The following is a 14,749-nucleotide window of genomic DNA, read 5'->3' on the forward strand; positions in this document are numbered from 1 at the left end:
GAAGCTGGGAGGTTAGTCTTAGTCATTCTCCCCTTGATCATGGGAAAGGATATTCCTCCCTTTCCTCTGGTTCTTGTCTGGCCTCTAACTTCATGAAGAAAATCCACAAATTAATTCTGCTCAGCAAGTAAGAGAAAACCCTTGGAACGGATTCAAGATGGCCAAGCTACAGGTCCTTCCCACGGGAACCTTAGCTGGCCCTCAGGGCCAGCTCCCTGGGCAGAAAGGCTTCGTGCCAGAGGAGCTCACGCTGGACGCGGAGGTGCCATCTCACCTGTTTGAAGCTGCCGTTTTTCCTCTGCTCCCAGTCCATCATGTCATGGAAGATGGGAATCATGATATTCCGCACTTCTGGCTGTGGGACCAGGGTCACACCCAGAAAGGGACCAATCATTCCCGGAATAAAGTGGATCTTATGTTCACCTGAACAACAAAACCCAACACGTATCAGTTTATGCTTCTTTGCTCCTTGCAGGGAAGCTTCCCCAGTTGGCTACAGCACATGCTTTGATCTGCGCTGGAAGCACCTGGGAACAAAGCGAGCTTGGCCCCACGGCTTTCTGACATACTCCCTCTGTTGGCATGTTTAGCGTTCATGGATAAAACTGACCCAGCCCAGTTCACACAAATGTTCAACGGGCACGAGCTGCCATTTCAAAGAATTTACTGGGAGGTTCCACGAATTACCTGAAAGTCATTCTGAGGTCAAGGAACAGAGTTCACTACCCTAGACAAGACAGGATTTCTGAGTAACCTGTGATGGTGTCAGATAGTCTGTCCACAACAGTAATTTATCAAGGAAAAGCTATCTGAACACCAGGCCCTCTCCCTGGGGTTTCCACCTCTTGCCCGGAGCATTTAAGTGATGAGGGTGTTCAGTCCCTGGTCCAGCCTCCAGAGACCTGAAATCCAGGGCCTCTTCCTCGCCTGCGATCTGGCTCGTGAATGCCAACGAGGCCCCCACGAGTCAGCAGGGGCCTCCTGTGCAGCCCTGCGCTACTCCTGCAGACTGGCTCCGAGGCTCTCTGTGTTCTGGGCCCAGCCCCTCATCTTCACATTGCATTTCTTATGGTAGAACTGCATCTACTCAGACCAGCTTAGCCCACTCCTCAACTTCCTTCATGAGGCTTGTCCATGGGAAGTGGCTAATACAGGCTTCCCTGTAACTGGCCTGATCTGGGGCATGTTCCCAGGAGCCAGGGCCAGTCCTGAGGACCATGGGACAGAACTTTTCTCTTCCTTGCAGTGGTGAAACAGACTGAGCCATCTGCCAGAGCTCTGCTTTCAGTCCTTCAGAGACTAAGTAGGAGAAAACTGTGCGCCTGTGCAATGATTGCTACTGCCAAGTAAAATCAGTTCTAGAGGCCCCAAAAATACCATTTCCACCAAAAAGAATGAGACAGGACTGGCTTTATCAGGCAAAGTATGCATCTCTTGATTTCTTCCATTGAAAGCCCATCTAAGGAGCAAATGCTAGCCTGAGGCTGATTCGGCACTTCCAATCCTGGTGTTTGGTGCAGTTGCTAGTCTCTTGTGTTCCTGGAAGCTTCAGAGTCAACTTCAGAGTTAAAGTCTATACCCAAACTGTGCTAGATGCAGGAAGGAAGTACCGAAGCTGGAAAGCCTGCTTAGGGAAATGCATCCCCACTCCTGGGTGGAAGGCCCTCGTGCTTGCCGGCAGGAATGCCTGAACCTTGCTTGCAGCCCTACGGTTAGTGACTGGGATGGTTAATGGAAGACTGTAAGAGTTTATGACCATAATTCCTAAAGCTTCAGAGCCATCAGCGTAATTGAAAGCAGTCTTCGCTGGGAAGAGTAACAAACAGCAGCTTCTCTAGCACCCTGACAGGCTATTCAGAAGCCGACAGCACCAAAGAACAGCTCACCTAGTCACCAGGCAATCCAATCTCTCACAATTTCAGACCCAAAGCAGTGGGTATTAGAGAAGCCATAAAGAGAAGCTGTCGAAAGAAAGGCAGCATAAACCAATCTCACCTAACGGCTGACAGCCCCTTCTTACATGCAATCTTCCTGCACTTGGTGGCAGGAATGTCAGCATGTGTTAATACCAGAGTCCCAAGCAGCATCTCCACCTTTATTAAAACACACAGTTCCCCTTGCTTGTGTGCTAAGCATCTCCAAGATCTACGCTTCTGAGCCTGCACCGTCCAGACCTGAACACAAGCAGCACAGAGGATCTTAAAGGCATGAGTTCTGAAACGAAAAAACTTCTAGGGCCCTCATCTTCTTTTTCTCCTTTTGACTTTTACTTCTCAGAAAAGGGACCGTGAATATGTATTACTGGGGTCTTATTTCTCAGCCTAACTCTCCCTGCCATGTGAGGTGTTATGTTAAAGAAAGACATGTAGAAATTTCTTGGGTCTGAATCAACATTCATAAAACCCGGGGAAAGTTATTAGTTTGCTCACTTTTTATTTGATTATGCAGTGTGTGGCAGGGACAAATAAGGAGAAAAGACCTACCTAAATTCTGCCACATGCTGAACAGTTCATAAGCCATCATCACACGCATGTCCCCATACCTGGAAATAGTAACACAGGAGCCAGTTACTCGTGGGAGAAAGTTCAGGAAGACAGGGCGACAAACCCAGTGGGGCCAGGACTTCAACACTATTTCTTCATTTTCCCAAAATACAAAGTCATTTGGCTCGCAAGTGCACTCTCTCCCTTGGCTCCTTGGGAAGCTACTCCAGTAAGGATCTTGTGGACGTTTGAAGGAGCCTCCCGTGGAAACATAACCCCATTTGGACATGTGGTTAGGAGGTGACTAAGAGACATATGTCTTACTTATCTAGAATCTTCTTCCTCTTGGCTGAAGTGATGATTTCTAGCTGGAGGCTTGGCTGATTTATGAACAGAACTGCCAGGCTAAAATAAGAATTCCACACCTAGAGAGACAGAGAAAGAGGAAACATGTGAGAGCCTTGCAAGGAGAGATTCTAAATATATGCATGTGGCACAGAACTCATTTTACAACTTAAAGATCTTGATTTTTTTCCCTTTTTAAATGTCTTTGCAAACAGGACTTTTTTTCTTTCTTTCTTGACTCCTCTGAAGCCAACAGTGTTGATTCTGGACTAGAAAGCACACTCATGGACACCGCTCCCAGCACCTCTCGTCGTGGGGCTCCTAGGTGATATTCTAGATACTATTGAGCTTGGAAGCTGTTTGATACAACCAACATATTAATAAAGGAAAAACCAGTGAGCTTGCCCCAGCCCCCAAGCTGACACCTAGCTGAGTCCTGGTCAAATTCCTGACCTGCAAAATTGTAAGCAAGATCAAGTCGTGTTTTAAGTAAAACAAAAGCAAAGCAGCGCGTTTGGGTGTTGGCTTTCTAGGGTCATCACCAAGACAGTGACGGCGTCAGGAGCTCCTACCTTAAAGTCGAAGTCTGTCTCTGTGAAATTCTTGTGCAGCGCAGAAGACAGGTACTGGACAGTGGTGACTATAATGCTGCAGTAAGGGAACAAGGCGTTGGGGGCAGAGTTAAGGGACTAACGATGGCTCCTGAAAGCTTAGCATCAAGTGTCTACAGCCTGAGCGCAAACTTCTTGAGGACAGGTGCTCTCAGGTCAGATGTGACTATAAAGGAAAGACATAGATGGCACAAATCCCACAGAAAACCAGTCTTGGAGAAATGCCCCATTTTTGGCAGAATGCACAGAATGTCAGTGGGGTCCAGACTCAGCTCTGCCATTATCTGGCCTTGGTACTAGCACTTCTCTCTGGGCTCTTTTCTCTGCCTAGGAACGGGGGCGGGTGGGGTTTGATGGTTCTTTCAAGTTTCCTCCAGTTCAAAGGGTGACTTTAGTATTTTGGGTAATGAACATAGATGATGATCACCAGAGGACTTAGAGTACAATTTCATTATTTTACTTGATAATAGGGGTTTATAATTATTAAATACCTACTTTTGTCATATACCATTATTTTCACCTGTAACTCATTTGATTCCAGCCTTTGGTTTAGAATATCACTCTCAATTTTAGTCTGGGCACATATAAAGGACGATGGGAGGCTGGCTTGCCGAAACCACGGGCATAGATTGAGGTAGAGAGAAAGTGAAGTGGAACAGGCAGGTAAGGGTTTGATTACAGGGGCCTTGGCTACCTCACAAAGGAGCCAATGTCTGCGAGGTGTGATCACACAATACGGTGAATGTTTAAACTGAAAAAAAAAAACTATTATAGTAAAAGACACATTGCCATTAATTCTCCTCAAAATACTCCCCCTCACTTCAAACACACTGATCCCATCGTTCCTGTCACTTTCTGAAGCAGTGCTGCAAGTCTTCTTTCGTGTCTTTAGTTGCACTGTTGTGGCTGCCTCCATGTCCTGAAGTTGACTCAAAATGTTTACCTTTCATGGTCATTTTGACTTTGGGGAAGAGCCAGAAGTCACACGGTGCCAGATCCAGTGAATAAGGTGGATGAGGACACACCGTAATGTTTTTATTTGACAGGAATTGCTGTGCCAGAAGCGATGTGTGACATGGAGCCTTTCTGTTGTGATCACAAAATATGGGGAATGCTGCTGCTGAGTGCCATCCAAGGGAAAGGCAGGGATCAAACCTTAGTAACAGTGTGTGACAAGTTTCAACTTGTTTGGTGCAGTTAGTCGGGTGTCAGCTATGGTTGAGAGAAAGTATGTATTAAAATGTGCCATAAATCATTCCCCATCATGACAATGCTCCATGTCACACATCGCTTCCGGTACGGCAATTTCCGTCAAATGAAAACATTACAGTGTGTCCTCATCCACCTTATTCACTGGATCGGGCACCATGAGACTTCTGGATCTTCCCCAAAGTGAAAATGATTCAGGACATCAAGGCAGCCATGACAGCGCAACTAAAGACACTCATGAAAGAGGACTTCCAGAACTGCTTCAGAAAGTGGTAAGAATGATGGGATAAGTGTCTTCAAAGTGAGGGGGAGTCTTTTGAGATTAATGGCAAAGTGTCTTTCACTGTAATCAATTTTTAAAAATTTAAACATTCACCATAGTTTTTGATCACACCTCGTATATCTAACAATGACCAGCCGGGCTTTGGTGCAGAAGAGGGGCAAGGCAAAAACAGTGCATTAGAGAGACTAACCCACTGGCAGAGGGGGTGACAAATTTGAAAGGTAAAAGCCTTGAAAGAAGAGGCTGTTCCTGCAGGATGTGCTGGGGAGACTAAGTGCTCTGAGCAGAGCTGAGAGATAGAAACAAGAGGAAGGCAAACGGAAAATCCAGTATTTGAGGGAGTATCTGTGCAACGTTATTAACAACCACTCTTCTGTTTGGAAAAAAGAAAAAAAGAGCCCTATATAAAATGTACAAAGTAGAAAGACCATGCGGTATCTTGCTAACATATCTAACATAAATAATTTCACCACACCCTGCATAATGCCATCATAGAAGGCACATCAGTGGGAGGAAGGAGCAGGCTAGAGCGTAGCGGCCGAGTGCTCTTCTCCTGAAGGAGGGGGACGAGCACCTTACAGCACTTTACTGCACCACTTGTCTGGCTTCCCAATTAGAAGCACAGGCTAGAAATATGAACAGGGCAGGAAATTTGGGGTCAGCCTTAGAATGAATTCTGTGGCCGGAGTCAGAAATGGTCAGAGCCTCAGAGCCAAGTCTCAGGTGGGTAATTAGCACTAGCTGTGGGGGGCAGGCAATGTCTGGCAGACAACACAAATCAAATCAAGAGGAGGGCTTGGGATACAGCCTGGAACTAGACAGCCACAGAGGCCAATGGGCCACTGAACAGGTGAACAGGTTCCTCAAGGAGGAACCCTTCTCTGAGTAGTATATTTTACATCCTTTGCTATCTTTACCACGACATCATCTGCCAGGCACTTAGGTTCCATTTTTAAACTATCCCTGGCGCTTTCTTCTCCTTGAACTTACAGTAAATGGTCAAGTCCTGCTGACTGTGCTTCCAAACATTTTTTTCACCCTCTCCTCTCTGTCCCCATGGCCTTGGCCTTGCTCTCTGTCTTCCTTTCTCTCTTGCACATACACACACTCTCCTTAGTGTGGTGGATGTTGGTGCATGGCCCCTCTACACTCACTTGCTTGTGAGAAGTCTCATCACCATCCAGTCTCGAGGAAAGACACTCATCTTCATCAGGTTCCGGAACACACAGAAAATCTTCAGCAGGAATTCCTGAAACAAGAGGAAAATCTGATGTGAGGCGCCACCACGACCACTGAAGCAAGTTTCCTCAACAGGGTTCTCCTGACTTCTAGACCATGAGAACGGGTGGCCCGAGTGTTAGATTCTAGTTCTCTCTGTGAGTCGCTTTTCTCTCAAAGGGCTGCATAAGAGTGAGTTCTAGGTGCTCTCACAGGTCAGATAGGAGAAAATCCAAACTGGGTAGAACAGATGCAGCTCTGTACTCACTCAGCCCAGTGACTAAAGCCCAAAGCATAGGGAAGGCTAGAATCCAGATGAACTGGTAACCAACTGAGCCGGTAGGTCTCATTCGTTGGGTCATGGCCCCTGAACATTTGATTTTAAGAATCTGCTTTCTTGGACATTAAGAATACATTGACAGGAGAAGCACTTTAGAAATGGCAGAATAAGGACCTCCAGAAATGTGCTCTTCCAAGAAAGCAATGAAACAGTGGCAAAGACTGGTTAATCAAAGGCTTGTAACAATCCAAGGAGTGTTATTAAAAAAAAAAAAAAAAAAAAAAAAAAGGCTGAATCTCAGTAGGAACAGTGAGCTTTGTTGTGTTTTAAGTTGCTCAATCCCCCTTTACCCTCTTTCTCTCCCTACACCCATAGTAGCCTTGAAAACAAGCAGCTGTGGAACCACAGTAGTAATGAAAACCAGCAGCCTAGAGGTCACTGGAAGGGACAAAATGGTTTAGCAGCTTCTGAAAAAGCACCATCCCCAGAGAACTGTTACTTTTTGATCTGTTTGGCAGCAACCTAGGAAAGCCCCATTCAGAGGACTTATTTGCCCTGACTCAGAGGTCACTTGGTGAGAAAAGCCTCATCACTATAGCATTTGAAAAAAATCAACCATAATAATTTAACATCCCAGCTACATGAAGCAGCCATGTCAGTTGGGGCAAACAAGAGAATGGGTAAAACACTTAAAAGAAAAATCTGGGGAACAAGATATCCTTCGAGGTCTTTGAAAAGCTCTGACATACTCTTGGGAACCTAGAAGGCCACACACATGTGTACAGGTCTGTACACATTCCCAGGAAAGACCTAAGAGGCCTAATCTCTCACCTCTGGCTGGCTTTGAGGCTCCATGTAAACAGAAAGTGACGGCTAAGGCAGTAATGTAAACTGCTAGAGAATGGAAGGCAAGCTGCAACACACACACAGAGACAATTAGCAAGTGTGGAAGACCTATGGATTTAAGCCAGTCTCTGTCCAGTTATTAGCTGATCACTAAGCTAACTGAATGAAGACTTCAGTGGCTGCACACAACAAAGAATACAGACATTTAAAAATTAGTCCGGGAAGGTCACTCCATAAACTAGCAAACAAACATTAGCATCAACAACAAAATAATAAAAAGCAACAACAAAACCTGGGGATGTTTTCGGGGAGGGAGGTAATCTGATTTCCAGAGTTGAGACATTATTTAAATTGTTCAGTTTTCAACAAAAAAATTACAAAATGTGAAATGAAACAGGAAAGTACGGCCCATACACAGGAAAAAATAAGTCAATAGAAACTTTCTCTGAGGTGGCTCAGATGTTGGATTTACTAGGAAAGATTTTAAATCAGCTATTATAAATATGTTCAAAGAACTGAAGGAAACCATGCCTAAAGAATTGAAGGAAGGAAAAAAAAACCAGAATTGAAGGAAAGTATAAGAGCAATAGCACACCTAAGAGAAAATATCAATAAAATAGATAGAAATTATTTAAAAAGCATCAAACAGAAATTCTAGAGTTGAAAAGTACCATAACTGAAATGAAAATTTCAGTGGAGGGGCTCAACAGCAGATTTGAACTGGCGGAAGAAAGATTCAGAGAATTTAAAGATAGGTCAATTGAGATTATCCAGAAGAGCAGAAAAAAAAAAGAAAATGAAGAAAAATGAACACAGCAAAAGAGACCTGTGGGACACCAGCAAGTGCACAAACATACAAATAATAGGAGTGTCAGAAAGAGACATAAAGAGGAAGAAATATTTGAAGAAATATTGGCCAAAAACTTCCCAAATTTGATGAAAGAAACCCCCTAATCTACATATCCAAGCAGCTCAATGAACTCCGAATAAGATAAAACCAAGAGATCTACATACAGACACATACAGTCAAATGTCCAAAACAAAGAATATTGAGAGCAACAAGAAAAAAAAACTCATTATACACAAATGATTCTCAATAAGATTAACAGGTGATTTACCAGCACATATACTGGAGGCCAGAAGGCGGTGAAATGACATATTCAAAGTACTGAAAGAATGTCAACCAAGAATCCTAAATCCAGCAAAACTATTATTCAAATATGAATAAATCAAGACATTCTCAGATTTTAAAAAAAGCTGAGATAATTTGTTACTAGTAGATCTTCCCTACAAGAACTACTAAAGGGAGTCTCTCCGACTTAAATAAAAGGACACCAGGCAGTAACTTGAATCCCCATGAAAAAATAAAGAGCACTAGGAAAGGTGCTTATATAGGTAAATATAAAAGACCGCATATACGCGTATTTATGTTTGTAATTCTTTTCTTCTCCTATTTGATTTACAAGACAAAAGCATAAAGCAATAATTACAAAACTGTGTTGAGATTATAATGTATAAAGACGTAATTTATATGACAATAATAGCACAAAGGAGGGGGAAGAAATGGAGCTATACTGGTTTAATTAGTTTAATAGTTTTTATATACTATTAAACTAAACTGATATTAATCCAAATTAGATTATTTTAAGTTAAGATGTTAATTGTAATTCCCAGGGCAACCACTAAGAAAATAACTTAAAAACATGCTAAAATAAACAATGAGGGAATTAAAATGGCACACTAAAAATATTTAACATAAAAAGGCAGAAATGGAAGAATAGAGAAACAAAGAAGACATAATATAGATATAAAACAAATAGAAAATGGCAAATATAAATTCTAATTTATTGGCAATTACAATAAATGTAAATTAATTTAAACATTCCAATCAAAAGGCAGAGATAGGAAGAATGGAAAAATAATAAGCACGATCCAATTATATGTTGTCTACAAGATATATACTTGAGATTCAAAGACACAAAGATATTGAAAGTAAGAGAAAAATACAATGAAAACAGAACCCAAAAGAGAACTGGTGTGGCTATATTAACATCAAACAATATAGACTTTAATAAAAATTATTAGACAAAAAAGAATATTTTATAATGATAAAAGGGCCAATATACCTGGAAGACATCGTTATAAACATATATGCACTTAAAACAGAGCTTCAAAACACATGAAGCAAAACTCAACAGAATTGAAAGAAAAAATAGACACTTCAACAGTGCTAGTTGGAGACTTCACTATACCACTTTTAATAATGAATAGAACTAAATAGAAGGATCAGTGAAGAAAAATAAATATTGAACAATACTAGAAACTAACTAACCCTAACAGGAATCTATAGTGCACCCTATCCAATAGCAGCAGAATACACACATTCTTCTCAAATACTCATAGAAGGATATATGTATTCTCTTCTCTAGGAATAGACCATATGCTAGGCCACAAAGAAAGCTTCAATAAATTTAAAATTGAAATCACATAAAGCATGTTCTCCAACCACTATGGAAGAGAGTCAGAAATCAGTAACAAAAGGAAATTTGGGAAAATTAAAAAACATGTGGAATTAAACAGTACACCCCCAAATAACCAATACGTCAAAATAGAACCCACAAGGGAAATTAGGAAACATTTTGAGATTAATAAAAATGAAATCAAATCACATCAACTCAAAACTCATGGGATTAACCTAAAGCTTACAGCTGTCGTACCTCTATTGAAAGGAAGAAAGATCTCAAATCAATAGCTTACGTTAGATCTTAAGAAACTAGAAAAAGAAGAGCAAACTAAGCCTAAAGAGCAAACTAAGCAGAAGGAAGAGAATAAAAATTATGGCATAAATAAATTAGAGAGTAGAAAAACAGAGGAAAAAAATGAAACAAAAGTTGATTCTTTGAAAAGATGGACAAAATTGACAAATTTAGCTGACTGACCATGAAAAAAAAGAGACAGAGAAGACTCACATTACTAAAATTGGGGATGAAAGAAGAGACCTTATTACTGATGTTATAGAACTATAAAGGATTGTAAAAGGCATCTATGAACAAATGCATGCCGAAAATTATATAACCTAAATAAAATGGGCAAATTCTTAGACACAAATTACCAAAATTCATTCAAGTAATAAGAAACAGAAAATCTGAATAGACCTATAAGTGAAGAGATCAAATTTTAATTAAAAAGCTTCACATGAAGAAAAGTACAGGACTAGATGGCTTCACTGGTGAATTCTACTAAATATTTAGATCAGAATACCAATATTTGTCTTTTTGATTACATCCGCTTTGAAAATGAAGTGGTATCTTATTGTGATTTTGATTTGCATTTCCCTAATGACTAATGATGTTGAACATCTTTTCAAGTGTGCTTCTTTGGGGAAATGTCTATTAAAATCCTTTGCCCATTTTTTAATTGGGTTACCTTTTATTGTTGAGTTGTAAGAGTTCTTTTAGATAGAAGATAGAAGTCCTTTACTAGATATTAGATTTTAGATAGAAGTCCTTTACTAGATACATCATTTGCCAATATTTTCTTTCATTCTGTAGGTTTTCTTTCACTTTCTTGATGGTGTCCTTTGGAATATAAAAAGTTTTTAACTTTGATGAAGTCTAACTTACCATTTTTTTCTTTTGTTGCTTGTGTTTTCGGTTTCATATCCAAGAACCACTGTTAAACCCAAGGACATAAAGATATAATCCTATGTTTCCTTCTTTGAGGACTATACTTTAGCTCTTATATCTAGGTCTATTATGCCCTTTAATTTTTATGTGGTGTGAGGTACAGCTACAACTTCATTCTTTTGCATTCCTTTCACCATTTGTTGAAAACTCTTCTTCCTCATTGAGTTGTCTTTGCACCATTATTGAACATCAATTGACCATATATATATATGTGTGTGTGTGTGTGTGTGTATACACACACACACACACACACATATGTATATGACCATATACATATATATGGTCAATTGATATATATATCTAGATCACTTGACCATAGATAGATATATAGTTTATTTTTGGATTCTCAATCCAATTCTATTGATCTATAAATCTATCTTTATGCTAGTGCCAATCTTGACTACTGTTATTTTGTTGTAGGTTTTGAAACTGGGAAGTGTGAACCCTCCAGTTTTATTTTCCTTTTCAGACTGTTTGGCTATTCTGAGCCCCTTACATTTCCCTATAAATTATGAAGCTGATTGTCAATGTCTGCAAAAAGGCAGCTGGAACCCTGAGAGGTCTTGTATCAAACCTGTAGATCACTTTGTGAAATACTGTCATCTTAACAATATTAAGTGCTCTATTCCATGAACATGAGGTGCCTTTCCATTTGTTTAGGTCTTCTTTAATTTTTTTCTTAATTACTTAATTTATTTTGATGCTATTATAAATGGAACTGTTTTCTTAATTTCATTTTTGGATTGTACTTGTTAGTGAAAAGAAATATAATGATTTTTGTATATTGGTCATGTATCCTGCAATCTTTCTGAACTTGTTTATTACTTCTGATAGTGTTTTCATTGATGCCTTAGGATTTGCTGTATATAAAATCATGTCATTTGAGGATATAGTTTTACTTCTTTCTTTCTAATATGCATGTCTTTTATTTTTTTCTTATGCCTAATTGCCCCAGGTAGATCCCCCAGTATAAAAAATATAATTGGTTGGAGTAGGCATCTTTCTCTTGTTCCTGATCTTAACAGGACAGCATTCAGTTTTTTGTTAAGTATGATGTTACCTGTGGGTTTTTCATAGATGCCCTTTACCAGCTTAAAGAAGTTCCCTTCTATTTGTAGTTTGTTGCATGATTTCATCATGAAAAATTGGTGGATTTAAACAAAAAATGTTTTTACATCCATAAGATGATCATGGTTTTGTCCTTTATTCTATTTAACAGTGTTATTACATCGATTGATTGTCATATGTTAAGCCAACCTTGTATTTCTGGAATAAACCCCGCTTGATCATAGTGTATAATTCTTTTAATATGTTGCTGGATTCAGTTTGCTAGTATTTTGCTCTGGATTTTTGCCTTTATGTTCATAAGGGGTATCAGTCTGTAGCTTGTTTTCCTTGTGATGTCTTTGGTTTTCATTTCAGGGTAAAACTGACCTTATAAAATGATTTGGGAAGTGTTCTTTCTCTTGTATTTTTTGGAAGTGTTTGTGAATAATTGGTATTAATATTTCTTTAAAAATTTGGTAGAGTTCACCAATTAAGCCATCTGGTCTTGGGCTTTTCTTTGTGGGAAGTTTTAAATTATTAACTTCATCTCACTATTTGTAAGTCTTTTAAGAGGGATATATTCAGAGACACAGAATTGTAGTTTAAAAGTGTGAATTTCATGGTATGCAAATTATATCTCAATAATGCTGTCATAAAAAAAGAACACATGTACAGAACTCCATATTCAAAGTGGTGGACTAAACATGTTCCCTCATCTCTGTTTCTCCTCAAATTCTCTGAAATGAGAGTCAAGCAACAGAAATACATATGTTCACAGAGACAAAGAAAACAGGAGAGAATATAAAAGAGGTCAACAAATTTTGAAAGCTTTCGTGGTAACTGATTTGGTATACTGGAGGAAGCTGACAGCCAAGAGCCTTTGGAGGTGAAAGCAATAGAAAGCAAGAATCTGTGAAATGGGAGGCCTCACCAGGCAGTTCAGTGGGACTGGGGTATGAGGGCTAAAAACAGGAGGACAGGTGTACAGTCTTTCCAAGATTGTTTCTGCCGTCTCACGGTGCTAGGTGCCCAGCCTTTCCCCACCGGCAGAAGGCTGCGGGCCGGTCTCTGGAGCAGTTGATCACTGAGGATCTGTACTCAAGGATACAGGAACAGTTGAGGGCCGAGGTGCCAAATAGAAAACAGGCACTGATGGAACGTTTACCTGCCAAACTGAAGATTCCCAGCCTCCTTTTCCTATTTGGTTCCCCAAATATTGGCAGGCTCCTCCATCTGTAGGAGGGATAAAGGATTCTTCTCTGAGGAAACAGGCTAACAGACACAGGAGTTAGAGCACGCTCAGACCAAATGGCCAGACCATCTTCAGTCGTCTACAGGGAAGCCTGCTGGAGACAAGCCCTGTACACACAGAGTTTCTAATCAGCCCCAAAGGACCTCGTTTTTAGACCCAAACTGATGTCCAAGAGTCTCTACATAGAGGAGGCAAGCTCTAACATGAAGGAGACTTAAATAAATAAAAACAGGGCAAGTCTCCAGGAAAAAGAAAAAAAAAGAACTGACAGTATCTGACAGCTACCATGAGGAAAGCTGGGAGAAGAGGTCTATCACAGAGATGATAAAGTAGGAAATCCTCGCCAGATGTGAAAACCAAACCAAGCAAATAACGAAAGAGGCAGTTAATAATACCAGGAAAAACAAAAAGTTTTACAAGAAAGGAAGTGTGACAGTACAGCTCTTGGCTCACCACAGTACTCACCTAACTGTAATGAAGAAGAGTGGGTACCACATTAAACAAAAATGTATGCAAATTACAGTGGAGGAATGAAAGGAAAGACATGTATGTGTGAGAGGAATCACGCAGGAGACTCAGCCTCCTTTTCCATGGGAAGGAGAAAACAGATAATAACAATTATGAATTTAAAAAGGGCAGCAGAAGCTACTTAACAACAAGCGAGTTCTAAGTGGCTGCCTTTGGGGAGTAGGGACTGGACACTGGACATGCGTCAGGTGGAGCAAAGGGAACCACTGCTCTACGTTGTAAGCTTTGTCATATGCTTTGGCTTTTACAATTATGCATACATTATTGCTATGATAAAAATAACCATTTAATTAAAAAGCAAGAGAACAATGCTAGCCTGAGCTTCTGACTGAGAATCAGTTAGTACAACACACACACACACACACACACACACACACACACACACACACACACACGAAAATGGTCTAGAACAGCCAAGACGGGATTTTCAGGCTCCACACCCCAGCTCAAACACTGCTTGACCTGGATGTCAGCTCTGGGCTCTGGCTAACTTTTGGTTTGCTTCACGGGATGTCAAGTCCATCTCTCTGAGAAGACAGGCTGACCTCACTACACTGAGTTAATGACAACAGTTTGCAGAGACCCATGTCTGTGGAAAGGCAGGTAGGATCAGACACCAGACAGTGACAACTGGTACTTATGAACTGATACAGTACGATTAATAAAGATCACACAAACGGAAAACAGTGTGATGCATTACTATGGAATGTAAGTGATGGCTCTGTATGGAGGCAGAGCACAGAGCTAGGTCTGCAATAACTCCTTTATCCAGGGGTGACCTGGGCAGTACGTTTGAATGCAAAGACACAAGCCCCAGGAGTCTGTCAGCAACTGACACCTTGTGGAACTTGGGAATATTCTCCTATCATCTGCATCATGGGCCCATTTCTCTGACTATCTGCCCCTCAATGCTCCAGATTCAGAGTCCGGCAGCCAATGGGCAGTACTTACTTTTGCTCTC

At 40.6% G+C, this 14,749-nt stretch overlaps 1 protein-coding gene across 7 annotated transcripts in view; it reads right to left on the reverse strand.

Annotated features, from left to right (window-relative positions):
* Nucleotides 1-14,749, reverse strand: part of DOCK3 (dedicator of cytokinesis 3) — a 306,392-nt gene that overhangs the window by 48,378 nt on the left and 243,265 nt on the right. For all 7 annotated transcript variants that reach the window (XM_033131981.1, XM_033131979.1, XM_033131980.1 and 4 more), the window contains 5 exons: nt 6,086-6,180; nt 3,401-3,476; nt 2,808-2,908; nt 2,484-2,542; nt 275-423 (listed from right to left, as the gene is read on the reverse strand). In XM_033131981.1, the coding sequence (XP_032987872.1) occupies nt 275-423; nt 2,484-2,542; nt 2,808-2,908; nt 3,401-3,476; nt 6,086-6,180 (480 nt within the window). The remainder of the gene's footprint in view (nt 1-274; nt 424-2,483; nt 2,543-2,807; nt 2,909-3,400; nt 3,477-6,085; nt 6,181-14,749) is intronic.

This window comes from Rhinolophus ferrumequinum, chromosome 17, assembly GCF_004115265.2.
Source record: "Rhinolophus ferrumequinum isolate MPI-CBG mRhiFer1 chromosome 17, mRhiFer1_v1.p, whole genome shotgun sequence".
Lineage (NCBI taxonomy): Eukaryota > Metazoa > Chordata > Mammalia > Chiroptera > Rhinolophidae > Rhinolophus > Rhinolophus ferrumequinum.